Source organism: Phalacrocorax carbo, chromosome Z (genome assembly GCF_963921805.1).
Source record: "Phalacrocorax carbo chromosome Z, bPhaCar2.1, whole genome shotgun sequence".
NCBI classification, from domain to species: domain Eukaryota; kingdom Metazoa; phylum Chordata; class Aves; order Suliformes; family Phalacrocoracidae; genus Phalacrocorax; species Phalacrocorax carbo.
The window spans coordinates 37,977,010-37,994,080 of record NC_087548.1 but is presented as its reverse complement, the minus strand read 5'-3'; the positions used below and the strand labels follow the sequence as shown (position 1 = coordinate 37,994,080).

At 40.5% G+C, this 17,071-nt stretch overlaps 1 protein-coding gene and 1 long non-coding RNA gene across 2 annotated transcripts; one reads left to right on the top strand and one right to left on the bottom strand.

Annotated features, from left to right (window-relative positions):
- Nucleotides 1–3,405: 3,405 nt before the first annotated feature.
- FXN (frataxin) lies at nt 3,406–15,023 on the top strand (the record flags this gene model as incomplete). Its single annotated transcript, XM_064439546.1, has 6 exons — nt 3,406–3,796; nt 4,814–4,872; nt 5,037–5,119; nt 6,434–6,575; nt 9,999–10,096; nt 13,533–15,023. Coding segments are annotated over 6 exons (927 nt in total), but the record flags the coding sequence as incomplete, so codon positions are not given.
- On the bottom strand, nt 11,090–12,525 carry LOC135310561 (uncharacterized). The gene is made up of 2 exons (XR_010370650.1): nt 12,307–12,525; nt 11,090–11,675 (listed from the first exon to the last, which is right to left on the bottom strand). It is a non-coding gene; the product is annotated as an uncharacterized LOC135310561 (long non-coding RNA).
- Nucleotides 15,024–17,071: the final 2,048 nt, after the last annotated feature.

Genomic DNA, 17,071 nt, shown 5'->3' with positions numbered 1-17,071 from the left:
GGAACAGGACCTTGTACTTTCTTTCTTACCTTTCAACAATCCTTTTCTTAATTTCTGAGAATGCATTTTTCTCCAGATATTAGATCTCACATAGAATCCACAAGATCATTTGCTACCTTTGAGCTTAAATTTTATTTAAGCCAGAATGAAATGGTCTCAAAAAAAAAGTTTGATAAGAAGCCCAGCTGCCAAATGGATATTTCTTAAAAATGGAGCTAACATTTTATATTGATGTTTTAAAAAATTCAGCTCCAGAAGACAGCAACAGCCTTTCAAACACCAATGCTAATTCACCATTGTTCTTAATTAGGGAAGATATGGAGCAGACACACAAAGACATCTCTTTGCTTCATTCCCATTAAAATCTGCTAATGAAGCAAAGCACAAAAAGCAACCCACACAGAAAACGGACAGGGGAAGCGAATTTTAAGACAAAAAAAAAAGGGGGGGGAACCCAACTCCTCTTCAAAACTTAATTAACTAACCATAAAGAAATGGTAATTGACATGGACTGTGGTATCTGTCTACATTTGACACTGATCTCCTTGACTAGCCAAAGTATTGACTTCATTTTTAGTCCTTTCTTGCTTGCAAATGTCCTATTAAGGACATTTAAGGACATATTAAGGATGTTTTCACTCATTGCATGTCATCTTGCAGTTATTTGTGTTAGATTCAAGAACTTCTGTATAATCAAAATATCTGTAGGTTCACTTACCTTGCAGTCTGTCCTGTGGAAGGATCTGAAAGGAAATTTGTCTGTATTGCCACAGTGATACTGTAAAAACCAGTTAAAAGAACTAAAACTCAATTTTGGGGTTCAGAAAGCAGGCATTCTTTTATTACAGCGCTGGATGCATGGGGGATAATTCCTCCTAGCGTGCACACATACCGGAGTTCATTTTGACATTTATACATGACATTTAACACACCACGTCTATCTGATACATAATCATTGACTGACTGAGCATCCTTTTCTTCCATTGGTCTGTATCTTCTTTGATTAAATTTAAAGCTACAGTGTGATTTTCATTCACTGCACATGCTCACGAGGAGTTGCAGGGGGAGGATGGGTGTGTGTCCTGGTGGTCGCCATTTCCCCCTGCCAGAATTACCCCTCCTCCAGTTTCCGTGCTTCTGTGCTGATGGATTTGTGGCCTTCTCTTATCTTCACAACTTTCTTTGTAGCAGGATGTTTCCACTGTTAGTCCCTGAAGTTCTGCCGATTTTTATTCGAGCTTAGTGAGGCATGCATTGCTAATACCCTCTTATCAGGCCCAGCATTATTTACTACCTTGTTAAAATTCTCAGGTGTTAGTTTCCGCTCCTAACTGTGATCCTTCCTTAATTACTAGTAACTTTTGCATGATTCCATTTCATCCAAGAACACATATACATTTGAGGCAACAATTCTGGTGCGTTGGCCAAGCATACATTAAGCACATCCTGTCCACCACAAAAGGCACAGTGGAACCTTCTGTTTTAGCTTTTGTTCAAGGTATCAACAGGAGATGGTTTTAAGAAACTTTTTCATCAGAATCATTTCTTCTTGCTCATCTCACTGGTGAGCCTACTTTTTCAGTTGAAGTAAAAATAGAAGTCATTTAGCTGAGACCCTTGACATCCTCACATATTAATAATATCACCGGCATTTAGATAACTCAGTAGGAACTTGGCCAGTCACCTACATAAATTCCCTTCTCTTTCCTCACTGCTTTCTGAAGGACACCATCAGAAGTCCTATCAAACATATGTCAGGTGTGATAAATTATGTCCTTTATTTTCCCTTCACTGGCTCAGGGTAACACTACCTACAGGAGATAATGGGCCAGAGTACTTGCTGTCACAGATATTACTGTAATGAGTGGATGCTATCTTCTGTAATAATGTACCTTTCCATGGACTCAGATAGTCACACAGCCAAAACAACTCCTGGACAAACCAGTGACTGCCATCTTGAGTGGTCCACATTAGCTGCTCACATCAGTGCAGTTACCTACAATTAAGTGCAGTAAACAGGAACTGGAATCTCAACAGCTTTGAGTGAGTTGCAGCTACTCCAGTTTTGGGGAGTGAATCTGTTGTCCAACTGGTCTGCTGTGAAGTTTGAACCCAAGATACTAGCCCTGGTCCTTGTCCCATTGCTCCCTCTCTGTACTGCCAGTGTGTCCTGCAGTTCTTGTCCTAAATTGTCAAGAAAGGGGGAATCCCTCTCTATTACCGCTTAGGTGTGGAAAAGCGGTAGATACTATACTTTGAAAATTTGCTGGAGAAGAGGACAGGAACTGCAGAACAGGACAGCTACAGGAAGTAGATTCTTACCATGCAGACTTGGATCTCAACACACTTTCAATTTTCAAGTATTTTGCTTTGTAGCTCAGGCTGCCCAAATGAGACTGCTGTCAGCAACTGTGGTGTGCAGGAACTTTCCTGTGTGTTACAATTGCTAGTCTTTGCAAGGCAGAAATAAATAGCAACTTTCCTTTGCCCTTTGCCCTGCCTGGGCTTTTTTGTTTTTTAAGTGGTGAAGGGCTACTGCGGCTTGTAATTTCTGTCCTTTACAGGCTCCAGCTCCTTGTAAATCTACTTAGCAAGGTCGCTTTGCCTGGATGGGTATCTGGAGTCACCCACAAGCAACGATTCCCTGGTCTGAGAATAGCAGCAGAGGTGAAGGGGCACAGCAGGAGCCGTCATGTTACCAAGCGACTGTTGCAGCTACTTGTCTTTATGGTACCAGTCAGATTCGGGATCCGTAAGTTCTCCTAAGCAAGAAAAAAGTGGGGACAGTACACCAGGGCCAAGCACCTCCCTTTTCCAAGCCCAGCCTTGCTGCACGTCGTCGTCCCGGAGGTCGCCGGTGCTGGGAAAGGAAGGACGCCCTCCCCCTCTGCTGGGCTGATGGGGAAGTACCACCTCGGGAAAGGACTCGCCGAGGGGCGAGGCCGGAGGTTTGTAGGTTCCATGTAGCCTGCCACTGCAGTCAGCAGTGAACGCGACTGACGCGGCTGAAGTCAGCAGGGGCCGCGGGTAAAACCGCAAGGGACGTTCCGCTGTTCATCCCCCGCGCGCATTCCGCGGGAGTACCCCTCTACCCAGCCCCCGCCAGCGCCGCCCCGCTCCCCGCACAAAGACGAGCCCCGGCCCGGCCAGACGCTGCTCCCCGCGGCGCCGGCGGAGGGCGGTAGCGGCCGCGCCGCCTCTTCGGCCGCCGCCGCGGCGGGCTGGCTGGCTCCTCCCCGGCCGCTTCCGTAGCGAGCAGCGGCGGCGGGATGTGGAGGCCGGGGGCAGCGGGCGCGGTGCACACTGCGCGGCGGGCGGCGGCGGCGCGGCGGCGGAGCGGAGGCCCGTGGGGCGCCTTGCTGGCGGGGGTGGCCGCCGCCGGCCGCGGCCGAACGGTGAGCGCGGTGCGGGGGGGTGAGCGAGGACAGCCTGCATCGCTGTCGGCAGGGAGGGAAGGGAAAGGGGCGGTGGGGCCCGAGAGCGGGCGGGGCCACCGCGGGCCGCGCTTCCCCTGCGGCTAGACCCGGGGGGGGCGGTGCTCGTTTAGGCCCGCGGCCGGCCGGCCCCGCCGGACCTTTCTCCGACCGGGTGAAGGCCGCTCCGCTCTCTCCCGCCCCCGGGCTCCACACGCCGCCCGGGCTCGGTGCGGGGGCGGCGGCAAGGCCGCTGTCTGGCGGGGGACTTGGCCGTTGCTGCGCTCCAGTTACCTGTTCGGCGCCCTTTTCCGGCGGCAGGAGGAGTGTGAGGCCGCCGCTCGCGCCCGGCTCTGTGCGTGAGGAGTGGCACCACCAGTACGGTAGCGGTGCATTAGTGGTCTCAGGGTGTGAGCTGAGCGCGAGACGCAGCGGTGGCGTTAACGGCCTGTGAGCTTATCAGGCCTCAGCGTATTTATGGGCTTGTAGCTTTTGATCCCAAGTGTGCCTTAAAGAAATGCTAAAGGGTACAGTCAAAACCCTGTAGGCATCGGGATGTATGTTGTCAAACTATCATGGTGATGGTGCAAGGAGTTTGCTGTTCTTTCATTCACGGCCGCGTCACGGTGTTGGACTAACAGACCAGCTCACTTGCAACGCCTGAGGGCAGGTAGATGTCAGACAATGCGGAGAGAGTGGGCTGTGTGGTTTGCTGTCCTGTGTGCTTGAGGAGGGGCTGTCGTCGTTCCTTTTTAAGCATCATTTGCTTTTGAGCTCACTCTCTTACTTTTCAAAACCTTGTGCAAGTACACAAAAAGCAGTCAAGAATGCTATCTTACCATTCATCCAAAAATATATACCTTCATAGCCCAGGTTAAGAAGAAAACGGCAAGCATGCTATCTTTCTTTCTTAGTGGATAATATAAGTCTTCTGGTAGTGTGTTAGACTATGGGTTCGACTTTATCCATGTTGATATATTGCTTTCCTTCAAAGAGGTTGCCCATTTTGCTCCCTTGTCTTATATTGCCAGTATGTTGATATGTTTTTTCTGTAATTTTGACTTGTTTTTTTTAAAGTTTTTTTTTAAGCAAGAGAAATCAGAAATGAAATGGTTTGTTTTACAGAGAACATCTAGAATGTGATGTATGATGTTAGCCCTTTTTTAAGTAAGGAGTATTCAGAGCTTCTCTTTATTTCAGCTGAGTATATGCATGGCTTCTAACAGAGGGACACAAGTGGTTGACAGTGAAGCGTCTGAGCAGTGGATATGTGTGAAAATCTTGGCCTAAGCCAGTTGTCTAAAGTGGCTCCGTAATTCTGTGGTAGAGTGATAGAAAAGAAGACAGTTCTCTTTCCTAGTTCACTATTCCATGAATAAAATTATTCCTTTTTTCATTAGTTTGTATTAGAAGACAAGGACATTCTGGAGTGCCTCTGTCATCCAAGGACAAAAGCTGTGTAATTCTTTCCATATTAGCTCTGTCATATAGAATATTAATATTTTACTTGAGGGGGATGGAAAGGTCTTCAAGGTTCTGTTTAATTTCCATGATGAATATGTAATTTATAATTCTTTGTGTCTTAACTTTTAATTTCATTTTACTTATGCTTACTTTCAACAGCAGTTACAATATGCTTCAGAGGTGAAGACCAAGCCTGTTTGGTTAATGAATTTAAGAAATGCAGGAACTCTGAATGGCACAAGGTAAATTTTATTTTGAGATATTAATCTGAAAATATTGTCTCTGTATTTTAAAATAATTTCTACACATGGTAAGACTATAAAACTAATGAAATGTTGATATGCTCATGTAAAGGAAAAGTACAGTTCTAGTGAGATGCATTTTGGGTGAATCTGGGAAATCATTTAGGAAATAATTCATGTACCTAAGGACAGGTGCCTAGCACCATTTCACCTATGTCAGGGTACATGCAATGTCTGCTTGCGCTGGAAGGATGTGACACAGTACCTGTCAGGGACTTCTCCCCTTCTGATGCAGCAGTCGGGGTCCAGTGAAGAGTTGTGCAGATATCTAAAATGGCTCTTACCATTAAGTACCTGAACTGTACCCTGAACTGGTACGTGAATCCTGCCCAGTCCTAAGGTTTTCCATTCTCCATGCCCATAGGTGTTTCTGTGCTCTCCCTCACATAAGTGGTATCAGAGTGTTATTTCAGTAACTGGCTAGCAGGAAACTCTTAAAAAGTTATGTTCTGTATCATCAACTGAAAGATACTGAGTCACCGTAGTTCATAGTAATTGTTGTATCACCATGCCCATTAGCAAAAACTGAAATTATTTCACTGAATTGTCTCTTGCTACACATTTCATTAAAAGTGGACACTGACAGGTATGAAAAAAACTGAAGGTGATCTAATTACACTTGGTTCATTAACTTGACCTAGACTTTGTTCCCACTAACTTTTTCTACTTACTTAAAGAGGGTAATAGAAGCAGTCTCACAAATGCTGTAAGCCTTATGTAGTGGCTATAAGGGTGCTTTGAGACTCTCTGAGGAAGGTAATTGTATGTATTAGTTCATAAGCACACTGTAAGTAACATCTAATTACCAGGCTGCATTGGTAATTCCAGCTGAGAAGTTAAATGCTGTACATAGACATGGTATGTGATACTGATGTTTCTGAACTGCTTATAGCTACACCAAGAGCTTCTAAACAGGAGATGGTGATCTCTACTCATAGAGTTCAAAATTAAATCATTCTTGCACAAAGTCCTTTTATGAAAATGCCTTATTTTGAAATTAACTCTGTCCTCCTAGTACACAGGGGTCAGTACATCTAAGGAAGGAAATACATGTTCCTCAGTTAAGAGATCTCTACTACCAAAATTTCAAAATTCCACCTCCATTTATAAGGTATATTGTTACATACAGTACCTTAAGAAGAAGGACCGCTTGTTTCATGTGATCGTTTCATGCTTGCTGTTTCCTGCAAGGTCATGGTCTTGATATGTTCTTATTATAGGGGAAAATATTGTCTTACATGTTTTTCCTCCTACTTACGGGCTTGTATGTCATAGCTCTTTAGATGAGACCACATACGAAAAACTGGCTGAAGAAACACTGGACTCCTTAGCAGATTTCTTTGAGGACCTGACAGATAAGCCTTTTACCCCAGAAGATTATGATGTCTCTTTAGGGGTATGCTTTAAACATTCTATTACCACTGCAATTATTGTAGATTTTTAAAATTTATTTTAAAAGAGAATTTTAAATTAGTTACCTTAGTGCGAACACTTGAAATATAATGAGATTTTACAGCCTTATTGTTTATACTGACTGGAGCAACTGTTCTGATAAAAAGTAACACATGCAGTTGTATGATTTGAGGATTTAAAGTGTTTAGTGTATAGAGAATGACATAATATAAAATAATAAATGAGCACAAGAGGAGACAGAAACTGGTTTCTAATTTCTCAGTCTAGTTCTAGTTTCACAGGTCTGTAAAGTTTTGTGACATGCACAGACCTCTGACACCAGCAGTCACTTCCCTCCCAGTGAACACTAGGACAGGCCTACATGGCATAGAACATGTCCTGAATAATGAGGAACAGCATTTGTCTTGACCAGGTAGAGTGTGTTTGTCCTGGCTTTACTGACGGCAGCCTGTGGTAGAGGGAAGCAACCAGAGGATGCAGTGTTTGGATACCAAAAGTGAGACTGGAGCGTACATAGGCTACTGCCACGGGAGACACTGGGTGGCTGCTAGCCTCATAGTTAGAGCCTTTAATAGGTCAGCCACTCAAATTCTTTTACAGGAGTGACAGATTAAAAATGTCCATTCTATTTGTATAGGGTATTTATTAGTTTTATATGCAATTCTTGCAGCGGTCTGTGTGTTGCAGCCCTCTATGTGACTTGGAGGAGAGCACAGTTTCTCCCTACACTGCCGTCTCCAGCATGGGTCTTTCACTGCTGCATTTTTTGAAGTCACATGACTGCTGCTCCCTCTTCATGTCTTACCACAAGGAGTTTGCTTTCTATTAGCCCTGTCAGTTCAGGTTTTATGCTCAGGGATATTGAAGCAGGTGGTTTGGGTTGCACTATGCAAAAAGAAGAAACCAAAACCCTGCAGTTCTCAGACTTGCTCCTGTGTAACTTTGTCATCATAATGCTCATTCTTTATTTCTGATGGCTAGGATAGAAAATAACATAGTTAGTAGGATTCTGCTGTTGCCCTTAGCAAATGCTATTTGTTGCTTTACTTAAGAATGTAGTTAATGTTATAGTTAATTGCCTTTCTAGTGAAAAGCAGAGTTGTTTAACCATTACTATTCAGTATGTTTTAGCATATTGGTGCCTATTAGCCTGATTCAAAGACTTCAGGACAAAAATTAGCAAAAATATTATGATGTACCTCTTTAATATTCTTAGACACTTGATTACGTGAAGGTGATGTATAATCTTATGTCAGAATTTTATCTCCGGCCACTGCAGAGTGGATTGTGTTTTATATTGACTCACTGTGAGTCTCAAAAGGAATTATTTTTACATCCATCTTAAATTTTCCAGTACTCCTTTGTTGCACAGACTATATGATGACATAATAATACGTTGTCGTTTCTGTTAACAGTGAAAGGTTAGATAGGCCCAAGTTTACCAAAGATAATTCCAAACAAACAATACTAGTGCTATAGCAAGCCGTAATGTGGCGAAAGTGATGAAGGTCTGTTACGCCTGTGATCATTTTGAACTTGATTTCTTCATGCAATTTATGTCTTCCTGTCCAGGGGAAGAAAATCTCTTTCGAAGAATATTCTTGTTACCAGGAGCTAACAAACATTCATCCAGTAGTACAAAACACATACAGTAGTATTCCTTAAAATATGGTAAAAATATCTTGCAATTTAAGTTCTTAAAAACTCAAGTTGTATTTTCGAGTATTTCAAAAGTATTGCAAAATGTGTGGGAAATGTTTTAAATAAAGCAGTAGAAGTTAACCTTATTTAATTTGCAATGACAGAGCAACAACAATCTCAACAGCTGACACACAATGTAAGCAATAATACATGGGGTTTTTGTTAACTCTTTGGAAACCTATTTACTACAGTGTTTCTGTAGCATACACCATAACATCGTGCTGAATACTTAATGGCATTAAAGAGCAGGTAGAAGAATAGTGAAATATATCACTATTCAGGCCTATCCCCCTATCTGCTCCGATTACCTCTTCAGATCTAAGACTGCTGAGATACAGAAAAGTTTGAATTCTGGCAACCGGAGAAGTAGCTTGTTCTTGTCCTTTTTTGCACTAAACCAATATCCAGTAAATATAACTGGCAGGACAACCTGATGGCAATATTAACCAGGGAAGCCTTTTATTTTTATTTTATTGATCACAGATATAAATCCCTTATCAAGCACAGAAAGAGCATGGAAACTGAGGTAAAAAAATCAGACCTTCAGAGTATTATTTCACGGCTGATGATTCTTGAGATGTCAGAAACCAGTCACAGTGAGTTACTTTGTAGGGGAAGGAAGCCCTAAGCTGCTGCTTGTGCTACAGGGTAAGTCGGAAGGCAGTAGGTCCTCATAAATGACAGTATTTTCCCCACAGTAAGTGTTTATATATAGCAAATAGCCCTAGCAATGATTGTGGCTCTAGTAGTATCTTCTGACCAAAGCATGAGAAGTGTAAGTCTGTAAAAGAAGCTTTATTGTGTAATAGGGCATGAATTATTTGAGAAACTGTAGATTAAATGTGATTAACCTATTACCTGAATCACCAAACTGTATTCTGTAGAGATACCCTCTTTAATTAGCATAATTCAGATTATCTGTAGGTTAACGCTACTCCAACTAGTGTTGGTCTTTTAAAGTTAGGACAGAACTATTTTTGTGAGTTACATATGCCTTTCAAATGCACTTGGGAGAATGTCAGAGAAGCGTTAATCATGTTGTTAGTAAGAAATGTGGGTAAGAAAGAAAATAAATGCTTGCTAGGATAATGGTCTAAAGCTGGCATTACTAAAAGAAGCCAGACCTCATGGAGATTAGAAGTGGAACATTCTGAGGTATGATTCAGGATCTAGGCAGTTAATTTGAATTATTGGAGAAAGAATTGTGTTTATTCACTGGGAAACTGTTAAAATTACTTTAGAAAAGTTAGGTAAAATTGCATGGCTCAGGAATCTACCAATGACACATAAAGCTTCTTGACTTCAAATCACACCAGTTCTGCATTGTTCGTGAATAAAAAAAGTTGTTATTAGATGATCTTTTAATAGCTGGAAAATGAACTAGCAGTCCCTCCAAGATGACAGGTCAAAGCTCGAGAGTATTATTCAAGTAGTGCCATTGTGAATGGTGAAAAAACAAGAAATCCAACTCTGACCAGAAGGTTTAAAGTCTAGAATTAGACTCAAAGATATGCAGGTTTCCTAGGTATTAACACACATTTTTGATACCTAATGATCTTTCTTCCAAGCTATTATTATTTGGGAAATAGTCGGGAATGTGGTACAGACATGTAAATTTCTGTTTATCTGCTGCAGATTGTATAATTCTTGTCAAGTAACAGGATGCAAATTTTTAATTTCTCACTTACTTTCTTTGTATTTTAAGAGTGGAGTTCTAACAGTTAAATTGGGTGGAGACATGGGAACATATGTAATCAATAAGCAAACACCAAACCGGCAGATTTGGCTGTCCTCACCCACTAGGTAAGTTATGTGTAAGTTAGTTATGTAATGCCTGCAGACTGGGTGGAAGTGTACTTCCCATTTTGTACAGCACAGCACAGACTATGTAATATCCTTTTCATAAGTAACGCTTTTACTCAGTATATTCTCAAAACATGGTATAGTCTAAATGTTTGATAATAATTTGTTTGGGGCACAGTGCAGTATACTGACGTACCTAACTTAATCCAGGAAATCTGTAATACAGAATTTTCATACCCTGTTCCCATCCAAAACCACTGTCTACAGGAATATAGCTTACTCAGAAAAAATAAACAGCCACAACTTAAAAAAAAAAAACAAACCCAAGGCTTCTGTTGGAAAAAGAGTAATAATGACGTTATGGCCTAAACCTCTCTTTGTATTTAAACAGGGTGGCTCCTTCCCCTTTAAGCTCATGGGATTTCCTGCTTTATATGTTTATGTGCTCTCCCACTTGTTTCTGTAAGGCATCTGCACTTTGCAGGAGCCTCGGCTAGCTGTTCCCTCTGCCTTCTCTAATGCTGTGTTTTGATCTGTACCAGGTTTTCTGGTTGGTTTCAGCAGGGAGGGCAGCCAGGTATATGGGAAAACGTTGTAGATCTCTCCCCAGAAAATTTGTGTTCTCTGCCATTGTCCCAGGGAAAGAACTGAGGGAATTGATCAGTGTTACTGGTGAAGGAACCAGCTAGCTGGTAGGAGCACCGCAATGAGCTAGTATGAGCACCCCCAGTAACTATGCAGGTGTATCTCATGAGTGTCATTCAGAAAGAATGTACTGATTGCAAAACCGGGAATGGCTTTGCAGTAGTAGACCTCTCTAGCAGGGCTTGTGTTGGGGGGGAAAAAAAGCACAGTGGAATTTAAGATTTTAAGATAAACAGTGTTAACAGACATAAAATTTACCTGAAGAATATTCTAACTTTGCTCTAGTCTACTCGTGTACTGGCTGGTGCACAGCATAATAGGTTAGTAATTCTTTTCTACTAACTCCTCTCCTATCCCAGAATCCTTTTATTAATTAAATAATTCACTTAACAGATACAGGACTTGCTAAGGCGCAGGCCTAGCAAGGTAACGAGCCTTTTTGTTTAGACAGATGCAGACTCTTTTTAAGAATTCATGCACTCCATATATTTTGCAACAAGCGTAATCTCCAAACCTTGATTCTGCTTACGATGACTCTTAAGATTTTTGTGTCATTGACACAAAGATTTCATCTGTTTATGAAAACCAAACTTCAGAGAATTCCTGTCGGTTTTGAGCCAACTCTAGTTATACGTGCTTCAGAATATGGAATTTGTGAAAAAACTGTTAAATTTTTTTTATTGCTCCAGTAGTGAATAAAAATACAGAAGGAAAGAGGTAAACCTGAAAATTCTCTGATAGGATTTTTCATCGTCTATGATTAAAAATGATTCACCTACAAACATTAAGTTTTGTGCTTCCTTAACTGGTATTATGGTAAACAGTGGTATTTCCTGAAATATGATGCTACATGTCCACTTACTTCTAGCTTCTGAAAAGCAAGTCCAACAAATACTATATGATCTGGAGGGACATACTTCTTACATGCAATATACTAGGAAGTGAAAGACGCAAATGTTACTGCCAGTGATCACTTGCACTGAGTGTTATTTTTGATAAATTTGTACAGTAAATGTATACTCCTGAGTCTTGAAGAACATATCCCAAGGGAGACAAATTCCTAAGATGTGAGAGAGACACATTAGGTCGAATTTTTTTTACCTTCTGTTCGCTATCATGCACCCACACACCAAAGTGAATTTAAGCTTGTGTTTGTAAAGCTTTACTTAGTTGAGAATTTTAAAAAGGGGGCTGGGGGTTGGGTGCAACCTGCCAGCATTGTGAGTGCAGTAATTTCATATATCTCCTTTGACTGAAAAGACTTGTCAATCTTACAGAGCATCCCTTAATAATAACTTAACGTGATATTTTAATTCTTCTCTTTTACTGCATACACATAAAAGTGTATGCAGACTTTCCATGAGAAATATATTTAGTCTATATTTAACTTTGTGGGCATTTTATAGAATTCACAAGATCCTTGCTTAAATTATCAATTTAAATTAAAAAAAAAATTATGTTTGTACAGCATTTTGGAGATTCACAGAACTATGGAGGTGTTTCATATGCTCGCCATATCACTGATATTTACTACGTAACATCTAAAAGCAGTTCAAATAACTTACACATTCTTCGTCTTTGTTGTTGCTGAAAGGGCCTGTCTTAGCATGATTTTGGTGAATGGCTGCATCCGATCTGTCATTCTCTAGGGGCATGACAGCGTAAACATAATGCTTGCGCTGCAAAGACAGAGAAGTGAGAAATGTATAGTAAAGTAACTGGAGTGCATAATCTCAGTTCCAAACAGTTACCAGTTCACGTACAGCAAGTAAGATTCCAGTGGAAGTGACATTGATTTGTGTTTGCATTTGTGACTTCTCATATGTGGTATGTGGTTGGAAAGTTCTTTATTTGAATATTTGAGTAATTCAGGATATTCAAGGTTCATCAGTGTTTATGTTTGTAGAAAACCTGCAATTTGTTCTTGTGTGTATGTAGGGTAGTCTGTTTTCTTGCAGACCTTGCAAGTGGATTGTCTGAGTTACAAGGCATTTTGTCCTATAAGTTCAAGGGTAAGACTGATGGTTTGTGTGTTTATTCCAGACGACCATTTCATTCCTTTCCCTTTTCTCAGTTTCTCTAGCTGACAGTAACAGTAGTCGAGCCTTTCAAGCGTTCTCTTGTTTCAGATGTGGAGAATTGTGTGGATAGAAAGGTCTGGAATGGAACCCGGGTATTCAGGTTTCTTTCTTGATACTTAATGTAGGCCTGAAGAATCAACCCAACAACTATATGACAGGAACATCAGAGGGAAATTAGGAAAATTAAAAAGGAAAATAGCATTTTAAATATAAATCTCCCCCATGCCAATATATTTGCTTTCAGCTTGTAAATTCTTTTTGTTGCATTTAAAAAGTGAGAATGGTGATCTGTGTTCTGCTGTGCTTAGAATATTCGCACGTGACTGCTGCAAGAGCTTATAGCATTAATTCAGTGTTACACAAATATCCCTTGTAATATTTGTGTGCAAGAAAACTATATGGGTGAAGATAGAAGGGGGTAGGGGAAGAAATTGAAGAAATTAGTGCCAAAAGCAAGAAGGGAAGGAGAAGCTTGTGTCTGCTGGGAGTGACTGCTACATCTTGTCACTTTTCAGATATATCTGTTGGATGGCTCAACAGTTCCTGGCAGACCTGGCCTTTTCTGCTCCACTTCCTCAGGCTGCCCTCCAGCCCCTCTCCACACTGTCTGTTTCCTTTTCCTGGGCAGTCTCTAGGGTACATTATAAATACAGGCTGCCAGCAGCTCCCCATGAATAATCTGTACTTACAGAGTGTGTTTTGTTTTGTAGTGGGCCTAAGCGCTATGACTGGACTGGACGGAATTGGGTGTATTCTCATGACAGAGTATCCCTTCATGAACTACTATCAAAAGAATTTTCAACAGCATTAAAAACTAAATTGGATTTGTCCTCCTTAATATATTCTGGGAAAGAGGATACTTGAAGATACCTCATGGAAGTTTAGACTTTAACCATGAGCCAAGTCCTTCCCTGGTTTCTGAAGAACCTGAGCTTAATTCTTTTGTTTTTCTTGACATCACTATGTTGTGCAACAAAAATGAAAATAATATAATTTTCTCTAATGCTCAGTGTTTGGGTTTCTGTGTCGCTGCTTGAGTCTGTGTCCATGTGGTACAGGTGGTTGAGGTCACCCTTTTTGTCACTCCAGAAGTCAGTCATGAATTCTTACTGTCTGTAACCTTGTCTGGATGTATGGACTGACCCACCTGGTGACTTCTGACCAGCACACAAATGCTAAATTCCTTTTGGTGAGACATTAGCCCAAAACAAGAAATGCTTGCAAATAGCATTGACATGAGTTATGGTGCTGTAGATGCATTGCTTTAAAATCTGTGCCTATCGTGAGTGAATAATGCGTCACAGTCAAATTGAACATGTCGTAAATGGAATGACTGTGGCAGGTAGAAACTGTTCATTTTGTGTAATGCATGTAACAAGTTTTTTTCTTGGTATTGCAGAACTTGCTCTTTTCTCCAAATTCTAAATTCTAGTTTCTTTCACATTAGGATTTTTTTTTTTTTTGAGCTAAACTTTAAATTACTTAGAGGTCTATGTGGCTGTAAGCATCATATCGAACTGGAAAAGCTGGTACATAATGTTTAAGCTGTGCAGCAGTATCACTGCAAACAATTCTGTTACATGGGTTTCTCTTTCTATTCCCCTTTGTTCTTTAGAGACTAAAAATATATAATTTATTGACTTTTTTTTTTTTCAGTTGAGCAAAATTAAGATCCTCTCATGGCAACAAAAATTTGGACTAATTTTGTCCTGCTGCGTTTCTTAAATAAGTGGGCTTAGATTATCTTTTTTTCACCATGATACAACAAGGCTCTCCTTAGTACCATGCTGATGCAGAAACTTTTGCCTTTTTGTTTCTTAGAATTGAGTATGAAGCTGTCTTTTTCAGGCTGTTAAAAATGAGAATGAAATTATATACTCTGGATCTTAAACCAAAAAGCTTTAAAAAGAAACCATGAACTGCAAGAACACTTCAACACTTGCACTGTTGTATTTTTACCACTGGTGGTTCTTAATTGCCTATAAAATGGAAGCACAAAGTTGTTGACTAATTCTTGAGGAAACAATTATACCATACTCTTAGAAATTGTTTATCAATGTATGAAAAGATGTTCAGTGCAAACTGTTTTTTCTTCTTGGTTCCTCCGACGCTTGTGGTTAGTTTGGCATGATTCTCTTGCTAAAATTATCACAGATGTGATTAATTTTGTCACTGAAAAATAAAAGCTATGTAGTATTGTTGCCCAGTATTTGCATTTAAAGTATAAGCGGTTTTATTTGCTATTTTCCACCATTAGAGAGTAACATTTCACTGGAAGCAGCTCTTGGTTAATTGTGGATGCCCTTTGCATGTTTGTCAATCAAAATAAAAAAATACGACAATTATCTGAAATTTCATCTCTACTGGATGAGGTAAATAGAATGACTACCAATGCAGGAGTACACAAGTAAAAGATGCTTCTTTTTTTTTTTCTTTAACAAAGGAAAGCTAAAAATAGAACATCTTTTTACTGTTTTGACTTCAGAACACTGAAAATAATTCACTGCACATGGAAAGTGCTAGTATTTAGCTTGATTTCCTGGTAGTTCAAATAGCTATTTAAACAGATGCATAGATGTTAATGATTTGATATTTGAATCAAGGATACTTCCTCCTGGTTCTTCCTTTGCCTGACCACGTATTGCTTGTATAATTATTTTTCTGATTGGCTTTTCAAAAAATCATTTTCTTAAGTAATTTGCATGGAACATATTCACTAACATGCAACTGATTCGTATTTGGAGGTTCATTCTCCATTCCCTTATGTCTTGTGGAAATGTTTATACTAAAATAAAGTCACATGTGGGATTCTTAATTCATTATGTAAAGGTGTGATTTCAGGCTAAGATGATAAAGCTAAAGACCACAGGCAGGGATTTCACATTCTTTGTGTTTCTTAAAACACTTACTGGAAAGATTCTGTTCAAAATTTGGCCAGTCGGGGTGGATTTTATAAGAGCACTTCAGCTTTCATATTTGACGTGCCTCGCATTTCATCCATAATGCTACTGCTATTTATGCAAACGATTTCCTGGTTTTAGGTAGCTGAGTAACCAACGGATTTAATCTAACTGGTGAAGAAAAATAGCAGCAGCAAGTTAGGAGTCTTATCTTGGAGTACAAAATAAATGATAGGATGTGACTCATTTTTTGTTCTAATGCTTGCATCCAATTGTAAGGAAGGGCAAGGACCCTGTCAGCCGTTGGGCTTGTACAGTGGAGGCACAGGATGAGCTCTGACCCTAATGCCAGACTTTGTGTATTGCCCCAAAACAAAATAACTCTTCCATTCTATTTTCTACTTCTGTAACTTCCTTGAACAAGCAGATCGTCCTATTGTTGAACACCTTACACCATGTCAGTGGTTTCTTGCTTCACCTCTCAAAAAAAAAAACCAGCTGAAGGAAAAACCTTTGATACACAGTACAGACAGTATCAACAGGAACCATCACGTTACAGGCAGCACTTTTCCCACAAGAGGGTTGCTCCTTCTTCAGTGAAGGAAAGCACACAGAGCACTTCTGAAAGATGAGTATTGGCATTTGTAGTTCTACTGGATATTCAGGCTCAGCAAAGAATGTGGGGTGTGTTGGATTTTCTTAGGTATACTGGAGTTTTGACGAATAGCTCATCACTCTGATGATTGTATTTTTCTGCTTCTGGCCTACAGTCTAAAAGCTCTAGCATGTCTCACCTTCCTAAAATCCACTGTTTCCTGTGTGCCAGTGAGTTCTTTGGAAATCTCAACTGATTCATGTAGTTGGGTTAAGCTTACAGGAACTGCTTGCAGTCTGTAGCACTCACAAAATAATACTACATTTATTTGTAGGAGTTATGTGCCTAAATGCTTGTCTGGTGTTGGTTCATTTTCCTTTCCACTTGTGATGGTTCTTAAGGAATGTTGCCTCTTCCCTGTAAAACTGTTCCCTGTGATAAAATCATCCTGTCTTGTTTCCTTAAAATTCCTAAGGTCTTTGAGCAGCTTCAATAAATGGGATGAAGGCCTGTCCTGAAGTGGTAGTACCTGAATGTGGGAAGGGGGATTTGTAGGGTGGTTTGTGTTTGATTACTTTTAGCTTCTGGTTAATGGTTGAACTCTGTGATGTGCTAATCTGCTCTGGAATGTGTGGAAGTCTTGGACAGGAGAGCGGAGGCTTGCCAAAATATCTGGAAGAGCATTCAAAATAGAAAAGGAAACATGGGAGGGGCAGAAGCAAAGGCTATCAGGAAGAGATTAACTTTGCCCAAC